Here is a 19096-nt window from a genome sequence, read left to right as displayed (position 1 = left end):
TGCTGATGTTCCACTGGTTGAACTGGGCGTGGGGGGGGGGGCAGGCCCATAAAGTGTGTGTGGAGGGGTCATATGTCTCAAATTATTATTGTTATTTTTCTTCGATCATTCCATAAATGTTGGTGTGATCAGATCAGATTGGTTCCTTGTGTTGGGCCTAAGCCCCGCCTCCTCACCACAACGACTGCAGCCAGTTTTGTGTGAGGTTCAAACCTGCCTTTAAGACGCACTAAAAACAGACACAAAATCAGCCACTGTGATCAGTTTCAGGTTTGGTCAATCACACTGCACACACTACATAAATATTTACTCCTCCCAATAATTCTGCGTGTTCTGTCAGAAACGCCCATATTTCATATTCATCAGGACAAACACACTAAATGGGCTGTTCGAGCTGTTTTGTCCATTTGAGAGACACAAACCTCAGTGCGTCCTGTTAGATCAGCTTCAACAGGTTTTTATGTGAACAGTCAAGTTTGTGCACGTTTGTACACGCACAAACCTTTAGTAAATCAGGCCCTAGGACTTCAGAGCATATGTACGTCCTTCATACATAAAGCAGGAGCTTATGCATCAGATTTTCACTTCACCACAGGAAATTAAAAACAAAAAAAACCCTTCATTATCTAATTGTAGATGGCAGACCCTCATCAAATCTAGCCCCACTGTATCCCCCACAACACACACACACAAAATACAGCCCTATAAGTAAATAATCCCATCGTCACCTGTTTGAGGCCTTCTTCCCTGAGCCCTCTACGTCATGTTTGCGTCCCAGCATGCCCTCCTGCAGGACGGTCTGGGCTCGGGGGGGCTCCGTGGGCATGGTGGCCGCCCGCTCTGGCTCCTTCGTGGTCGCTACAGAGATGGAGGGCTCCAGCTCCAGAGAGCCGCTCTCTCTCATCTCCGACACGACGGGCACCGTGGAGTCTCCGGCCGTCCCCTCCGGAAGACCTGAAGAAGGCTCGACCGCACCAGAACCAGACTGGAGTCAAACCAGAAAAAAGAGTCATCAAAGAACGAATCTGCACATTTAGAGAAGGAGGGGAAAAGAGTGGGTCCCTGACTTCTACAGCCATGGATATTTTAGGAATCAGTTTTATTAACCAAGTACGTGAACACATACAAGGAATTTGGCTTCAGTTTTCACAATACGAACGACAAACAGTTCAGACATGAACCCAGAACAACATGTGGACCTGGACACAATATAGACACACAGTCCACTACAGACAAACAGTTCAGACATGAACCCAGAACAACATGTGGACCTGGACACAATATAGACACACAGTCCACTGGAGACAAAGACAGCAGTGGGTTCAGATTTACAGTGGATTTACAATGTGATATGAACAGCATGATAATTGGAGTTTATATACAGTGAGTGGGTGTGTGGGTCCAGTCTATCAAAAATATATGTATATATTATTTACAGTGGGTTTTACATTGTAATATGTACAGAAAGTGCAAATTGAAATATTTATACAGAGAGTGGATATGTACAGGATACAGTCTGTAAAAAAAAAAAAAAAAATTATATATATATATATATATATATATATATATATTAGTGCTGGGCAGTGATTAAAATTTTTTTATCACAATTAATTGCATGGATTTCTGTGATTAATCACGATTACTGTACTAAGTAAATGTACTAAGGCAGTGAACAGAACTCAGACATATTTTGTTTGTATGTTGCAGTTTTACACTGAGTCTACAGTAAAAGATTTGGACAGAAGTTTTGGGCGTCCAGCTTTTCTTGGTAAACCTGTTGTTTGTCTGCTGAGCTAATCGCTACACGCACACAAGCAGAAGAATAGGAGTTAGAATAAAATGGCATTAACGGGAGATTTAAAAAAAATGTCAGCCTTATTTAATGAATGTGTTAACGCAGTAATAATGCGTTAACTTGCCCAGCCCTAATATAAATATATATATATATATATATATATATATAAAATTGCAGTGCAAATAGAGTTTTTTTACATAGTGCAAATTACACAGTGCACAAAATATAAGTATGTGTGTTGGTGAATTGGGGTCATGGGGGTACTGACACTGGGGTCAGGGGGTACTGACACTGGAGTCGGGGGGTACTGACACTGGGGTCAGGGGGGTACTGACACTGGGGTCACGGGGGTACTGACACTGGGGTCGGGGGGTACTGACACTGGGGTCGGGGGTTACTGACACTTGGGTCGGGGGGGTACTGACACTGGGGTCAGGGGGGTACTGACACTGGGGTCGGGGGGTACTGACACTGGGGTCAGGGAGATACTGACACTTGGGTCGGGGGGTACTGACACTGGGGTCAGGGGGGTACTGACACTGGGGTCGGGGGGTACTGACACTGGGGTCACGGGGGTACTGACACTGGAGTCGGGGGGTACTGACACTGGGGTCGGGGGGTACTGACACTGGAGTCGGGGGGTACTGACACTGGGGTCACAGGGGTACTGACACTGGGGTCGGGGGGTACTGACACTGGAGTCGGGGGGTACTGACACTGGGGTCACGGGGGTACTGACACTGGGGTCGGGGGGTACTGACACTGGAGTCGGGGGGTACTGACACTTGGGTCGGGGGGTACTGACACTGGGGTCGGGGGGTACTGACACTGGAGTCGGGGGGTACTGACACTGGGGTCACGGGGGTACTGACACTGGGGTCGGGGGGTACTGACACTTGGGTCGGGGGGTACTGACACTGGGGTCGGGGGGTACTGACACTGGAGTCGGGGGGGACTGACACTGGGGGCGGGGGGTACTGACACTGGGGTCACAGGGGTACTGACACTGGAGTCGGGGGGTACTGACACTGGGGTCGGGGGGTACTGACACTGGGGTCACAGGGGTACTGACACTGGGGTCGGGGGGTACTGACACTGGGGTCGGGGGGTACTGACACTGGGGTCACGGGGGTACTGACACTGGGGTCGGGGGGTACTGACACTGGAGTCGGGGGGTACTGACACTGGGGTCGGGGGGTACTGACACTGGGGTCGGGGGGTACTGACACTGGAGTCGGGGGGTACTGACACTGGGGTCACGGGGGTACTGACACGGGGGTCGGGGGGGTACTGACACTTGGGTCGGGGGGTACTGACACTTGGGTCGGGGGGTACTGACACTGGAGTCGGGGGGTACTGACACTGGGGTCGGGGGGTACTGACACTGGGGTCACAGGGGTACTGACACTGGGGTCGGGGGGTACTGACACTGGGGTCACAGGGGTACTGACACTGGGGTCGGGGGGTACTGACACTGGAGTCGGGGGGTACTGACACTGGGGTCACGGGGGTACTGACACTGGGGTCGGGGGGTACTGACACTGGAGTCGGGGGGTACTGACACTGGATGGGTCATGAGGGGTTCATCAGAGTGAGGGCCTGGGGGAAAACTGTTCCTGTGTCTGGCTGTTTTGGGGTACAGTGTTCTGCATCACCTGCCGGAGGGAAGAAGTTCCAACAGGTTGTGACCGGACTGGGTGAGGGGGGTCTGCAGCCATGTTACCTGCCCGTTTCCTGAGTCTGGATCTGTATGTGTATATTTTAGGAAGTACTCTGGGAATCCTCAGCCGAGTCAAATATAGTTTGTGTTGAAGTGTTAAAATAATGTAGGTGGTTCAGAAATGAGGCCGATTGTGTTAGACCAGGGCTGTCAAACTCATTTCAGTTCAGTTCCACATACAGTCTAATCTGATCTAAAGTGGGCCGGACCAGTACAATAATATAAATAATAGGATGAGAACTGATAAATAATGTCAACACAAAGTTTTCTCGATGTTTTTGAGTGAAAACAGTAAAAATGAAAATGTTTACACCTACGAACCGTACTTGAACATTACATGAACAAATATGAACAACCTGAAAATTCTGAAGAAAAAATGTGCAGCGTTAAAAATATTATGTCTAAGCTGATCACTTATACATGTGCATCACAACTTACAGATTCAGTAACAGGCAGAACATTGTTAAAATTCCACATACTTCTCTTTAGACATTTCAGATTGTTCATATTTGTTCAGGTTATTCATATTTTTTGTAAAAGGATAGTCTGTGAATGTAGCTGTTTTTCTTTTCTAATTCTACTTTTTTACACTAAAACAAAGAGGAAAATTTGCAGTTTTCATTATTTATAGGTTATTATGATCATATTTTACCAGACTGATCCACTTTAGATTGAACTGACCTAAAATGATTTTAACATCCTTGATTATTAATATCTTCAGTGTAATTTTTGCATTTCACAAATTCATCTAAAGGGTCCAGATTGAACCCTTTGGTGGGCTGGTTTTGGCCCCTGGGTCACATGTTTGACACCTGTGTGTTAAACTAAGACACACATGATAAAGTGAAGACAGAGGTTCAGACAGTGACTAACCAGGGTCTGTTCTTCAATAGTGTAGAGCTGGGACGATTCCTCTACGAAGCCAGTGTCTTCTCTCCTGGAGGAAAGGGGTCTGCACGAAACAAAAAAAATACACAATGTGATCGTACTCCTCATCTTCATAATTCACCTCTAAGCATTCACTGACACCATGTATACACCAAGGTTATTATCGTTAACGAAAACTAACGAAATGACAAAAACTAGAATTGAATAAACATTTTCGTTAACTGAAATAAATAAAAACTATAATTAAAAGAAAAAAACGACTAACTGAAACCGTATTGTGTGTTTACAAAACTAACTAAAACGGATAAAAATTATGGATAAAATTCCCTTCGTTTTCATTTTTGTCAGTGTCGGATTGATACGAAATCAATTTATTTCCCTCAAGCAACTGTAGCTAGCAGCACCATATGATATTTAAGGGTCCGTCACTTGTGTTCACTTGTGGTTTCCAGTCGTCTTCTGGTCCCCACTCTACCTGGAAACATGGAGACTAAAGCAGCAGAGTCCTGTTTGGGATTTATTTGAATACGACGACAGAGAAGAAGAGAAAAGAGACGACAAAACTAAACCTAAACTAAAACTAAGCATTTAGAAAAAAATGTAAATTAATAAAAACTATCAAACCTGCTCTAAAAATGAATTAAAACGAACTGAATTAGAGAAAAAAAAGTCAAAATTAAATAAAACTAAACTATAATGAAAAATCCAAAACTATTAGAACCTTGGTATACACCCACATTTTCTTTTAATAGATTGAAATGTGGTTAAAAATTCTGCTCCATTTGGATGGAGACGTGACAAATACAACTTCCTGTGAATAGATGGAATTTGCCAAATCGCTGTATTCTGCTCCATATTATATATATGTTTATGAATTTGGCAGATGCTTTTTTCCAAAGTGACTTACAGGGGAAAACCAATCAAATCACTCACTCAAATTTTATTTATATAGCGCCAGATCATATAACCAAGGGTTCTCAAACTACAGCGACCCAATGAAGAAAACTGGTGTCTCCCCAAGACCCAAACCAACAAAAATACATTACAAATATAAAAGCGTCCATCACAACAATAAGTCTGTGTGTGTTTGTGTGTGTGTGTGTGTGTGTTTCTTACCACATCAAAATATGTCACTGCATTTTTGTTACAATTTGAAAATTTTTTTTTTACTTTTCATTTTGTTTTTGAGAAAACCATAACACAAATACTTACACTAACAAAACAATACAGAACAAACAAACAATGCGGGGGGGGAGTCCAGCCTTAGAGCAGCATCTAGTCCACATATACATACATCACACACATGCATCAATATACTCGTATGACCATATTATAATTTTTTTTTTTTCCCTTTATAGTAAAGTTTGAGGGTCCTTTGAAATTATACAAAGTCCGGTCTCACAGTTACAATATAAGTGAGCCACTTTGACCAGTTTTCAAAATTAAATGTGATTCTCTCCATGACGTATATATTGTACACGACATCAGTCCAGTCATTTATAGTGGGTATGTGTCTTTTCAGCCATTTTCTAGTCAGAGTCTTCTTACTTGCCACTAACAGTAATCTCAATAACCATTTATCACTCCTAGTACACTTGAGTTCTTCTAAATCATTGAGATACATGGTCTTAAAGTCAAAACAAATGTTAAACTTCAGAACTGCCTTCAGGAGGCCATGGACACGTCTCCAAAATGGAGCCACCGAGGGACAATCCCAGAAGATATGGAAGTGGTTTTCCACCGTACTTCCACAGGACCTCCAACATGCAGACTGGTCAGAGGACTTAGCTTTGTGTACTGGGGTAAAAAAGAATCCAGTCAAGTTCTTCCAGCTGAATTCCCTTCCGGAGGGGGAGCTTGTTGTTGTTTATTGTTGTCTGCAGATTCTGTCCCATTCGTCTTGAAAAGCATTTTTTTAATCTACCTTTCCCACCACCTCCTTTCATCTACACAGATATTGACGTCTTGCATTTGTCACTCAAACTTATTCGTCTGTGTTTGTTCATGGTCAGTCGTTCTGCCTTTTATTCAAGGACCAGGTCTGCACATAAGCCACAGCTACAAGTCCAATACACACTGCACCGGCTCAATCAAATCCAACAATACCAATATTGTGTCACAATAATAAAATATCTGAGTTTCCAATTTGCAGACTCAGATAATCCAATGCAGGGCTGTCAAACTCATGTTCAGTTCCACATTCAGCTAAATTTGATCTGCAGTGGACCGAACCAATTTAATAATATATAAATAATGTCAACTCCAAACTTTTCTCTGTTTTAGAGTGAAAAAAATAAAATTACATTATGAAGATGTTTACATCTACAAACTATCCTCTCAAACACTGAATAATATGAACAAACTGAAAAAAAAGTGTAATTTTACCAATATTCTGCCTCAGTTTATCATTTCCACATGTACATTATAACTTACAGATCACAGTGGATCTACAAACACACTAAACGTTTTGTAACAGGTGGAATATTATTAAAATTGCACTTACTTCTCTTAAGACATTTCTGGTTGTTCATATTTGTTCAGGTTATTCAGATATTTTTTTTGAGAAATTATACTTTATTTTAGTATAAATACATGAAAATATTTACATTTACAAAGAGAAAAATTTGGAGTTGTGAGTATTTATACGTTATTATGACTCAATATCTTCAGTGTAATTTTTGCATTTCACAAATTCATCCCCAGGGCCGGACTGGACCCTGTGGTGGGCCGGATTTGGGCCCTGGGACGCATGTTTGACACCTGTGTTTTAGTGTAAATACATAAAAAATATTTACATTTACAAAGAGAGAAATGTGGAGTTGTGAGTATTTATAGATTATTATGATAGTATTTTACTGGTCTGACCCACTGGAGATTGAATTAGTCTGAATGTGGAACCTGAACTAAAAGAACTGTTAATATCTTAGTATAATTTTTGCATTTCACAAATTCAACCCCAGGGCCGGACCGGACCCTTTGGCGGGCTGGATTTGGCCCCCGGGACGCATGTTTGACACCTGTGTTCTAATGTAATGTAATAGTATTTGTGAGTGTGTGTACCTGCTGTCCTTATCTGAGCGCTGCTCGTCTTTAATGATCTGCTCCATCTCCTGCTGCTGATTCCTCAGCTCCAACAGCTCCAGCTGGAACACAGCAGTCCACCCAAATCAATACTTGATCCATTACAGCTCCAGTGTAAAGCCACAATCTGACACCGTTCAACCTGGTTCAGTAAAAATATACCCCAAACTTTTCTTTTTCAACTATGGTTTTCTTCAGTATGTTTCTGACAAACCATAGCATTTATTCTGTGTTTTTCAGCGTCTGTAATTATTCATCTTTGTTATTATTTAACCCTTTCATGCACAGTGGTCACTCCAGTGGACAGTTCTTCTCCAGCTGTTCTCTTATTTATTCATGGGTTTGGTTGTTTTAGTTCCAGATCAGCCAACACAGTGGACACTTACGCACCATCCCATAATAATACACTGACATTCAGACCATTACTGTAACGTTGCTGCTCTTGATAAACCTGATCTGCAGTACCATGTTTGAGTGTAAATCAGTTGTTAAATGTTATTAGACTCTAATTAACAGTTTTCTGAAACAAAAAGTTTTTGTTTTGTTTTTTTGCATATCCTCCTGACACCCAGCAATGTATTTTGTCCTCTGTAGGGGACAAAAGTTTGACAGTTTAACATAAATGCTGTCCACTGCAAAGGACATTCCATTAAAAAATCAATCAATAAATAAAAATGATTTTAAAAATGTATCTGAAAAAAACTATTGCATTATGCAGTTTCCAAACAAGACAATTTTTTTAGTGTAAAAAAGCTAAAATTGTCAATTTCCAGGAGGATATTATCTCCATGAAATGGGTAATAATTAATATTAGAGTATGATAAAATGTGAAAAAACATCAGATTAGCAGCATTAAAAATGTTTTTATTTCATAGTTTTTATACGGTATATCACTCTCTGATGAGTTTTAAATACATGTTTTTTTGCTTCAAAAATTAAACGTATGGTGTCCAGCTGAGTGGACATTTTTGTAACTCCATGGAAAATAGGTTAATAAAAAAAATTTCAATTGCATTGTTTTTTTCATGCCTAAAGAGGAATAAAAACACTCAAGTAAAAAATATTGACTAAGGTTCTCATAATTCATGCATGATAGGGTTAAATACTCATATAAATATCTGAATGTGTGTGGTACCGTAGTGAGGCGTTCTAGTGCAGAGAAGCGCTCCTCCCACGTGGCCGTGGACTTTTCGAAGGCCTCGTGTCTCTTGATGAGTTTCTCCACCTCGTCCACCGTGTGTCCCAGGTCTCTGCTGGTCACGTAGGGCTCCTGAGCGATGAGCCAGGCTTCCGCCACCGAGGCGTCCCGCGCAAACTGACACACCTCCAGCACTGGGCACCACCAAAACAGGTTAGTACGACTGTTTGTACCATGTGGGAACAGGAGTTTAAGAATCTGAGAATGTACCAAGATGGAACTGGCAGCCATTGTGTGAACCAGTTGTAGCTTTTTGAAAACTATTTTCTGTTCACATACTCACTTTATGAGGACACATTTATTTAAGGATCAAAACACACACCAACAATGGACAGTGTAGTACTTTCAACTATTATGTTATTATTTTGACTAGGCAATATTGAATGCATGGTGTTGTTTTTTTTTGTTTGCCTGTAAAAATAAAATTAACTGGATGACACTTTTAACAAGAAAAATATACTCTTGGTAATGATAACCTTTTGTAAGAGACTGGCCCCTGGGACGCATGTTTGACACCCCTGGTATAGAGTGTATACAAATATCACACAAATTATACCTGAAAAATATTGACAAAATACAAAACTAAAGAAAATACTAAGAAATACTAATTATATATATATATATATATATATATATATATATATATATATACACTAAAATATACAAAAAGCCAATTCTATATTATACAGGGTGGGGAAGCAAAATTTACAATATCTTGAGGCAGGGATTGAAAGACAGTGTATGACCAATTAGTTTATTGAAAGTCATGAGAATTTATTTGCCACAAGAAAATGTACATAATAGAAAATGTTTTTATTCTATGTGTCCTCCTTCTTTCTCAATAACTGCCTTCACACGCTTCCTGAAACTTGCGCAAGTGTTCCTCAAATATTCAGGTGACAACTTCTCCCATTCTTCTTTAATAGTATCTTCCAGACTTTCTGGTAATAGTTTTGCTCATAGTCATTCTCTTCTTTCCATTATAAACAGTCTTTATGGACACTCCAACTATTTTTGAAATCTCCTTTGGTGTGACGAGTGCATTCAGCAAATCACACACTCTTTGACGTTTGCTTTCCTGATTACTCATATGGGCAAAAGTGTCTGAAAAGGTATGGATAATAGTGTTAGGTATGATTATGACATCAATATATGTTTGGTTTCAAAACAATTGACGTAGTGTCTGCTGAGAAAAAACAACTAAATGTTCATTGTAAATTTTGCTTCCCCACCCTGTAGATGGAAGAAATATGTAACAACCACTTCTGATGCATTGTTTTTTTTACCTAAAGTGGTCCTTTTATGGGAAAATTAAGGCATACATTATAAAAATCAGCATTTCCTTTCAGACTGACTTACATAAACGCATTTTCCATAGATGTTATTATTCCAGAGCTAAAATTCATAAAATAAATACATGAGCTTTGACTTAAAATACAGGTGCTCATAATTATTTCTTTATACAGATACAGAGGTCAGAGATCATCTAATTTTTTCCTGTTGACTATATCTAAAATTGCAAAAATGAAACATGCTTCTTGGAGCTTTTTGATGAATGGATAGGAGTTCTCATGTCACTTATCCTGTGTCACACACTAGTGGGTGGAAGTATGTAGGTCAGAGGAGTACATGTCAGGGTTGAAGTGGTTTCTACTCACAGAGCCGGAGCCAGTCCCATCTGTCATCCCACTTGAACATCATCTCCTTCCTCTTCTCCATCAGCTGCACCAGCTTCTCTTTGATCTGACACATGCAGTTATACGGTGGCAGTTACATACCGGCATTATTAAACGACCCAGCGCCCAGACTGGCTATTATCCTCCAAGAATTTGTGTGTTCAAGTAATTAACCGAACGTTAAATTCAGGCCGGGGTCAATTGCTCATTTAAATTCTTTTGGCTTTTCCATTTCTAATTAGTGTTTACTTTATAGTTTCCCTGATGAATTTAAGATGAGTGGAATTTTTTTTCTATTGGGGCAATCCCATTGGTTCCATTGTACCAGACAAGAACAATCACTCCCAGAAAACTAATTAAATCTAATGAAAGCAGTAATTTGAGGCCCGGCTGGAAGGATGAAAAGGAGCTGAAGCCTCACCTCGGCAGAGTCTCGGTGCTTTCGCATCAGCAGGGCCTTGCCCAGGTCTATGCAGTCGGTGAATTTAGCCCCCCTGGCCTCGATCTCGGAGCGGATCCCCTGATGGTACTTCTGCAGGAGCTCCACCGATGAAACGTCCCTGGAGCAGAGGAAGAGAAGATGTTAAGTGATTACAGGTGTGGAATGCATGATGTGCGTCTACCTCTGTTGGTTAAGGACTGGAACTGCAGCAGTGATGACCCGGCTCTGGTTTCACAGCCTCATACAGAAAATAATGATGAAGACGAAGGAGCACACAGATTATCTACTTCACAGGTGTCAAACATGTGGCCCGGGGGCCAAATCTGGCCCGCCAAAGGGTCCAGTCCGGCCCTGGGGATGAATGTGTGAAATGCAAAAATTACACTAAGATACTAACAATCAGGTTCCACATTCAGACCAGTATGATCTAAAGTGGGTTGGATCACTAAAATACTATGGTAATAACCTATAAATACTCACAACTCCAAATTTTTCTCTTTGTAAATGTAAATATGTTCATGTATTTACATAAAAACAAAGTATAATTTTGCAAAAACTGTGAATAACCTGAACAAATATGAATAAACCAAAATGTCTTAAGAGAAATAAGTACAATTTTAACAATATTATGTCTGTAAATAATAAACTGAAGCATAATATTGTTAAAATTGCACATATTTTTTCAGTTTGTTCATGTTATTCACATGGTTTTAAAGGACAGTTTCTAGATGTAAACATTTTCATAATGTAATATTACCTTTTCACACTAACACACAGAGGAAAGTTTGGAGTTGACATTATTTATATATACTTATGTTATTATTTTACTGGTTCGGTCCACTGTAGATCAAATTTAGTTGAATGTGGAACTGACCTAACATGAGTTTGACAGCCCTGATCTACTTGTATGGCTGCTACGTTGACCAGATCAGCCTTGCAAATAAGATTTCTAATCTCGATGGGACTTCCTGGTTTTATTTAGGGCTCATATTTGGTTGCAGAGTGCAGGTTAATGGCTAATGCTAACAAATGACTGGAAAAATCAAGGAGTGAAGGAGCCAAGGAGGTAAAAAATAAGGAACTGAGAGGAGGCTAGTAAGCAGAAACAGACGGGTGCTGGATGGGACACCATCCTCTGTGATGTGCATTCAAGGACATTAGATGGATGTTGATTTAACCCTTTCATGCACAGTGGTCTCTACAGTGGACAGTTCTTCTCCAGCTGTTCTATTGTTTATTCATGGGTTTTGTTGTTTTAGTTCCAGATCAGCCAACACAGTGGACACTTATGCTTATGCTTATGCTTAGTGGACTTCTGTCAGTCTGCCCCAGGGCAGCTGTGGCTACAGATGTAGTTTATGACCACCAGAGGGAGAATGTGAGCGCGAATGAATAATGGGTCAATAATGTAAAGCGCTTTGGGTGTCTAGAAAGGCGCTATATAAATCCAATCCATTATTATTATTATGCACCATCCCATACACTACAATTCATATAATTATTGTAACGTTGTTGCTCTTGATAAACCTGATCTGAAGTAACATGGCTTAGTGTAAATTAATTGCTAATTGTTATTAGACTGTAATTAACAGTTTTCTGAAGCAAAAAGTTGTTTTTTTTTTTTTTTTTTGGCACATCCTCCTGACACCGAGCAATGCATTTTGTCCTCTGTAGGGGACAAAAGTTTGACAGTTTAACTTAAAAAATACTGTCCATTGCAAAGGACATTCCATTAAAAAAATAAATCAATAAATAAAAATAATTTTTAAAATGTGGAAAAAAACTGTTGCATTATGCAGTTTCCAATCAAGACAATTTTTAATGTAAAAGAGCTAAAATTGTCAATTTCCTGGGTCTCAGAAGGATATTATCTCCATGAATTGAGTAATAATTAGTATTAGAGTATGATAAAATGTGAGAAAACATCAGATTAGCGGCATTAGATATGTTTTTATTTCATAGTTTTTACACGGTATATCACTCTCTGATGAGTTTTAAATACATGTTTCTTTGCTTCAAAAATTAAACGTATGATGTCCAGCTGAGTGGACATTTTTGTAACTCCATGAAAAATAGGTTCATAAAAAAAAAAAAAAAATCAATTGCATTGTTTTTTTCATGCCTAAAAAGGAATAAAAACAGTCAAGAAAAAAATATTGACTAAAGTTCTCATTATTCATGCATGAAAGGGTTAAATACAAACTCTGGCTTGAATTTATTAGTAAAGGAACCTGTGCACCTTTTACTGGGTTCGTTTATGCATGAATTTCCGAAACCTGTTTCTCTGGGTGGTGTCATCAGACTACATCTTTATATCTTAGACCTAAGTTCCTTCCACATCAGTAAACTGTGTACAGAGTTGTTCAATGCCAACTTACCAAGGCTCTTCCAATTTGTGTCAAGTATTTTTCTTGAAAAATTTAGTGAAAACATCTATTTCAAAATCCTCTACCACAAATACTTGACTAATTTCAATTTTTTTTTCAGATCATTGCATGTGTTTCTTAATTTCTCACTATTATTAGTTACAGTATTTGGTTCTAAAAAATGGAACACCACAGATCTTGGTAAATATAGCTGCAGGCCCAATGGGATACTTATGGTATTTTGACTATATATTTTCCAAGTATTCTATTTGACATGAAACATCCAAATGTTATTAAAAATAGCCTAAATGCAGTGAGTTTCTGTCAGTGACTGGCTGATCAGACACTATACATGTCACCTGCCACCAGGCCAAGTACTGGGCAGATTCAGCTGCAGTTTTCAGAAACAGAACTGAACTGTCACCTGGGTTTCTCCTGAGTCTCGATCTGCTGGATGATGCTCTCCATCCAGGCCATCAGGTCTCGGACCATGGTGAAGAAGCGGAACTTCTCTGCCGTGTCCACCAGCCGGGCCCTGCGGCCGTCGCAGGCGTCTAACAGACCCTTCCAGGCCTCAGCCACCTCTCGCTCGGTGGCCTGGATGGCAGTCGCTTGGTCACCTGCGTACTGGGCATGAAGCCGTGAAGCCGTCTCCTGGAACTGCTGAACCTGAACATGGAAACAGCGGGAACTCTATCATTTACAGGGATTACAAAATTAAAAAGAGAAACGAGAATGAGGGACAATATGGTGTTTAAGTATTTCATTCATTTATATATATTGGCTTCTCACTGGTTTTAACAGACAACATCATATCACTCCTATCCTTGCATCCCTTCACTGGCTCCCTGTGTGTTTTAGAATTGATTTTAAGATTTTACTGATCACTTTTAAAGCCCGAATGGGTCTGGCCCCAAGTTATATAGAAGAAATACTAGTTGACTACGAGCCAGCACGCAGCCTTAGATCCTCGGGGGGGCAGAGGGCTCCTGGCTGTTCCAAAGTCGAGGCTTAAATCAAAAGGTGAGCGGGCATTTTCCATCAGGGCCCCTCGACTTTGGAACGGCCTGCCCGAGGAGATAAGGCTGTGGAATCAGTGGCAGCTTTTAAATCACTTCTTAAAACACATTTTTATAGACTTGCTTTTATGTGATGTCTGTCCCTTTTTAACTTTTAATTTTAATTTTAACTTTTAAATTTGATCCTGTTTGATTATCAATTTGTTCATACATCTCTCTAATTGTGTTGCTTCTGTTTTAGTGTTTTTACTTGCTTTGTGTATCCTGCTGTTGTGCCCTCTGTCCAAGCACTTTGTAAACTTTGTTTTTAAAGGTGCTATACAAATAAAGTTATTATTATTATTATTATTATTATTATTATTGGCTAAAATTTCCTTAGGGGTCAAATGAGTGTCCATTTTTGTCCCAAAAAAAAAATTGCCGTAAATGCATAGAAGTATGTTGAAATAATGCTCTGTGACCCAAAAGAAAATCTGGAAACTGACTTAATAAGAGAGGAGAGAAAACATTTTCTATGACATATATAGACGAAAAAGCCAAAAACACTGCTGGCCAAAAAGAAAGTTTAACAAAGAAGCAAACCAAAAACTGCTTCACAAAATGGTTCCCTGCCACAAAATTTATTTAAAAACACAATTTAGCAGATTTTTTCCAAACGAAAGCACAAAAATCAGGAATATCTGAAATGATAAACTTAAGTCATCACAAATCATAATTTGCTTATCAGCTAAAATTTCCTTAGGGGGTCAAATGAGTGTCCATTCTTGTCCAAAAAAAAAAAAGTTGTCATAAATGCATAGAAGTGTGTTGAAATAATGCTAATCCATTTGTGCACAGACAACTGATATTATTTGACAGTGGAAGCTCTATTTTCATAAATACTGGATTGGGAATAGCATGTGTATGTGAAAACTTTTGCTGGCCTATGTATCTTACACATCACTGCAACATTTTATTACCTCCGCCAAGGAGGTTATGTTTTTGCCAGGGTTTGTTTGTTTGTCTGTCCGTTAGTGTGCAACATAACTCAAAAAGTTATGGACAGATTTTGATGAAATTTTCAGGGTTTGTTGGAAATGGGATAAGGAAGAAATGATTAACTTTTGGGGGTGATCGGAGGTGGGGGGCCCACTGATCAACCTTGGCGGAGGTCTGCGCTCTCCGAGTGCTTCTAGTTAGACATGAAACTGACAAATCAAAGAAAGAATTAACAGTGAATGAAGTAAATGAGGTTTACAGATGAGAACTGTTTGTTGAGCCCACACCTACATCGTATAATCATGTCAATATCACATGAATCTCATTGCCTAATTATGCTACTGCTGTGATTACATATGTTTAGTTTTTGGCTGAGGATCCCTCTTTTGCACCGCAGAACTGGTCAGCTTATACAAATTTAAGAAGTCCTCAAAACAGACAACTATTTGTCCTTGTCAGCCCTAGAGAACACTTTTCACGGTAGCTCCAAATAGAATGGTGACCTGTGTCCCCTCCACATATGGCTCATCCAGGTTTGCCTCTGGGCTGCTGCCTTGTTTCATTGGTCGGTGTGTAAAAGGGCTTATCCCCTGCGTGGCTCTACCTGTTTGCCTAGAGCGGTGATGTCTCTCTCAAAGGCGGCGTGCATTCTGTGGAAGGACTCGGCTTTGCTGAAGTCCTCTCCCACGTCGTCGGGCAGCTCCTTCTGCTTCTCATAGATCTGAGCCACCAGGTCCTTCCCATCATCAAAGTACCTTGAAAATAAAATAGACACGGATCTGTCAGACTCATGGGATTATCATTAAATGTATCTTTCAAATAGGGATGGAATGATTACCGGCATAATGATAAACCGCAGTAAAATCGCAGACGGTTAGTATTACCAATTAAATTCTAATTATTATGATAACTGTGTTTGATTACTGCAGAAAACGCCTATGTAAAGATCTGCTTTTGTGTCAAATATTTGAATATAGTTTTAATTTATTACAGTTTTAATTGTACATACTTAATATGTGGAACCAATATTCACTTTTAAAGTCTTTGAAAAGGTTCGTTAAGCATCTGTGTTATTTATGCAATAAATTATATACATTTTTCAAATCGGATTTTATATATTTTTTTGTGTGTTTTTTGTCCTTTTGTGTTTTTATAGTAGGTTAAAGTGAAAAAATAATAGACAGATGATATAGATGAAGTTGTGCTGAAAAAACAGATCCCAAACATGGGTATAGTAAACATTTGTTTATATACTATATAAAGGCAAAATCAAAAGGACTGAAAAACGGACAAACTAGGCTCAGACCACTAAGGGTTAATATTTGAATGTTTCTGCAACAGAAGGGACATTGGGACTATTATTTTATTTTATTTTATTTTATTTATTTATTTATTTATTTGTTTTTTTAAAATACAACTTGGTTAAATTATATCAGTGTGTGTATTAGTACTTTTTGAACATTTTGAGCACAATTTCAACAATATCACGATAATAATGATAATTGTCATAATTATCAAATCAAATCACAATACTAGGACCATGATACAATATATCACGATACTGTTAAAAAGACAATTTTTTTTATTGTTTTTTTTGTTTGTTTGTTTATTTTTTAAAGATTATTTCCTTGAAGAATTGAATTACAGCATAAATCTGCACAAATACTAAACACATTTTTATTTGATCCCAACAGGATCTAATGCTATATCACAAAATGTTCCTGTGTTCAAACTGAAATTCTGTTTTACAGACATTCCAGTTTCAGATCCTGTTCAAATGTTCATATTCTATTAGTTCACAACTAACATCAGAACAGTATTTGAGTTCAATCCAAACAAAGGAACAAACATTACTGAATAAAAGAGTGTGAAATACTAATAAACAAAATATAAACAACTAGAAGCACTTGGAGAGCGCAGACCTCCACCAAGGCAGATCAGTGGGCCCCCGTGTCCCCCCCCGCCCCCCCCAATCACCACCAAAATTTAATCATTTGTTCCTTGTGCCAGTATCAACATTTCCTGAAATTTTCATCCAAATCCGTCCATAACTTTTTGAGTTATCTTGCAGACAGACAAACAAACAAACCAACGTCGACAAAAATAGAACCACGTTGGCGGAGGTAATAAAGAAAAACAAAAAAACAAAAATGAACCTCCACAATATCTGCATTTGAATAAATACCTAAAATATCCATACGGTACTGTTTAATATCGATACAGTATCATGAAATGAAATATCACGATATATTGCAGAACCCATATTTTCTTACAGCCCTATTGGTCAGTAGTGTTGTCCTTACTTGAGCAGTTCATACGAGGCGGTGAGGAGCTGAGCGCGGGTGTCGATGAGCTCCAGCAGGTCGGCCCAGCTCTCATTGATGCTGTCCTTCCACTCCGCCATGGTGGCCGCCTCGCTGTGGCCAGATTCGATCAGCTCATCTATCGTCTGGTTGACCACGTCCACTCGCTCCTGACCCGCCATCCCCGTCTCCCGTGCGAACTCCCTGAACTTATCCCGTAGAAGCTGTTCCAAATTACAGAGGGAAAATGAGACGTGTTTGCAAATAACAGGCGATAACAGAACGAGGATTTGCTGAATTTGAAAGTTCTAAGCCCATGACAAAACTGTTTTGTACTTAAATACCCAAGAAATCATGTAATGTGATATTACGTTAACTGCATTCCATCGTGTCTGCTCAAGTGTACACTGAAGCAGATGGTCTGTGATCGCTTTATACCAAAAACAGCTAAAGCACAAAATGAGCAAATCATCCTCTCCTCTGGAGGTTTCCCCGAACAAACAGCTCACTTACTGCTGTTTACAAAAAAAATTGGCTTTTGATTTTTCTGTTCTTTCAAACGTAGAGGGTCTTGTCAGTGAGCACACATTACAACTAAACAGTCTTCTGAAAGACAGTTATCTGTAACAGCTGTAGACATTTGTACTATATCACCACAGAAATGTGTTGTCATGTGCAGCTCCACTGCAGTATAATGCACAGGTGTCAAACATGAATTTGTGAAATACAGAAATTACACTGAAGATATGAACAATCAAGGATGTTAAAATCATTTTAGGTCAATTCAGTCTAAAGTGGATCAGACCAGTAAAATACTATCATAATAACCTATAAATAATGAAGACTTTACATTTGTCTCTTTGTTTTAGTGTAAAAAGAAGTAAAATTACACAAAAATGTTCACATTTACAGACTATCCTTTAACAAAAAATGTGAATATCTGAAATTTCTGAAGAGAAGTATGAGGAGTTTTAATAATATTCTCCCTGTTATTTAATGTTTTATGTATTTGTAGATCCACTGTGATCTGTAAGTTGTGATTCACATGTATAAATGTTAAACTAAGGTGTAACATTGTTAAAATTGTACTTATTTTACTAAAGAATTTTCAGGTTGTTCATAGTTGTTCGTGTTATGTTCAAGTACAATTCGTAGATGTAAACATTTTCATTACGGAATTTACTTTTTTCACTCAAAAGTCCTTATCCTATTATTTATATTCTTTTACTGGTCCAGCCCACTTTAGATCATATTAGACTGAATGTGGAACTGAACTAAAATGAGTTTGACAGCCCTGGTATAATGTCTGGTCTACTGTTACATTGTGTTACTACTCTTTATTATGATATTATGATATGGATAAGGACAGGACAAAATATCGATAAGGAAATATATCATAGTACTTCCTTTACCAATATGTTGTCAATACACTCCTGCCACATATGTTTTTTTAAACCCAGAGTATGTTAACTTTACAAAGCAAAAGTGTTGAATCACATTTGTGATGGCTTCACAAGTCACATTAAGACATTTGGACTATTATTTAAAAAAAACTTTACACAGGCATCACAAGGCATCTTATGTTACATATACACATAGTTAAAAGTATGTAAGTATGTATAAATGAAGT

At 39.0% G+C, this 19096-nt stretch overlaps 1 protein-coding gene across 2 annotated transcripts in view; it reads right to left on the bottom strand.

The window, feature by feature from the left end:
• sptb (spectrin, beta, erythrocytic) overlaps nt 1-19096 on the bottom strand; it is a 108436-nt gene that overhangs the window by 14862 nt on the left and 74478 nt on the right. For both annotated transcript variants that reach the window (XM_030126930.1, XM_030126929.1), the window contains 9 exons: nt 17467-17690; nt 15768-15918; nt 13591-13835; nt 10780-10918; nt 10341-10425; nt 8620-8816; nt 7464-7546; nt 4389-4467; nt 729-985 (listed from right to left, as the gene is read on the bottom strand). In XM_030126930.1, coding sequence (XP_029982790.1) covers nt 729-985; nt 4389-4467; nt 7464-7546; nt 8620-8816; nt 10341-10425; nt 10780-10918; nt 13591-13835; nt 15768-15918; nt 17467-17690 — 1460 coding nt within the window. The remainder of the gene's footprint in view (nt 1-728; nt 986-4388; nt 4468-7463; nt 7547-8619; nt 8817-10340; nt 10426-10779; nt 10919-13590; nt 13836-15767; nt 15919-17466; nt 17691-19096) is intronic.

Source organism: Sphaeramia orbicularis, chromosome 22 (assembly GCF_902148855.1).
Source record: "Sphaeramia orbicularis chromosome 22, fSphaOr1.1, whole genome shotgun sequence".
Lineage (NCBI taxonomy): Eukaryota > Metazoa > Chordata > Actinopteri > Kurtiformes > Apogonidae > Sphaeramia > Sphaeramia orbicularis.
Note: the sequence above shows the minus strand (reverse complement) of the source record. Positions and strands in the feature narration are given on the sequence as shown.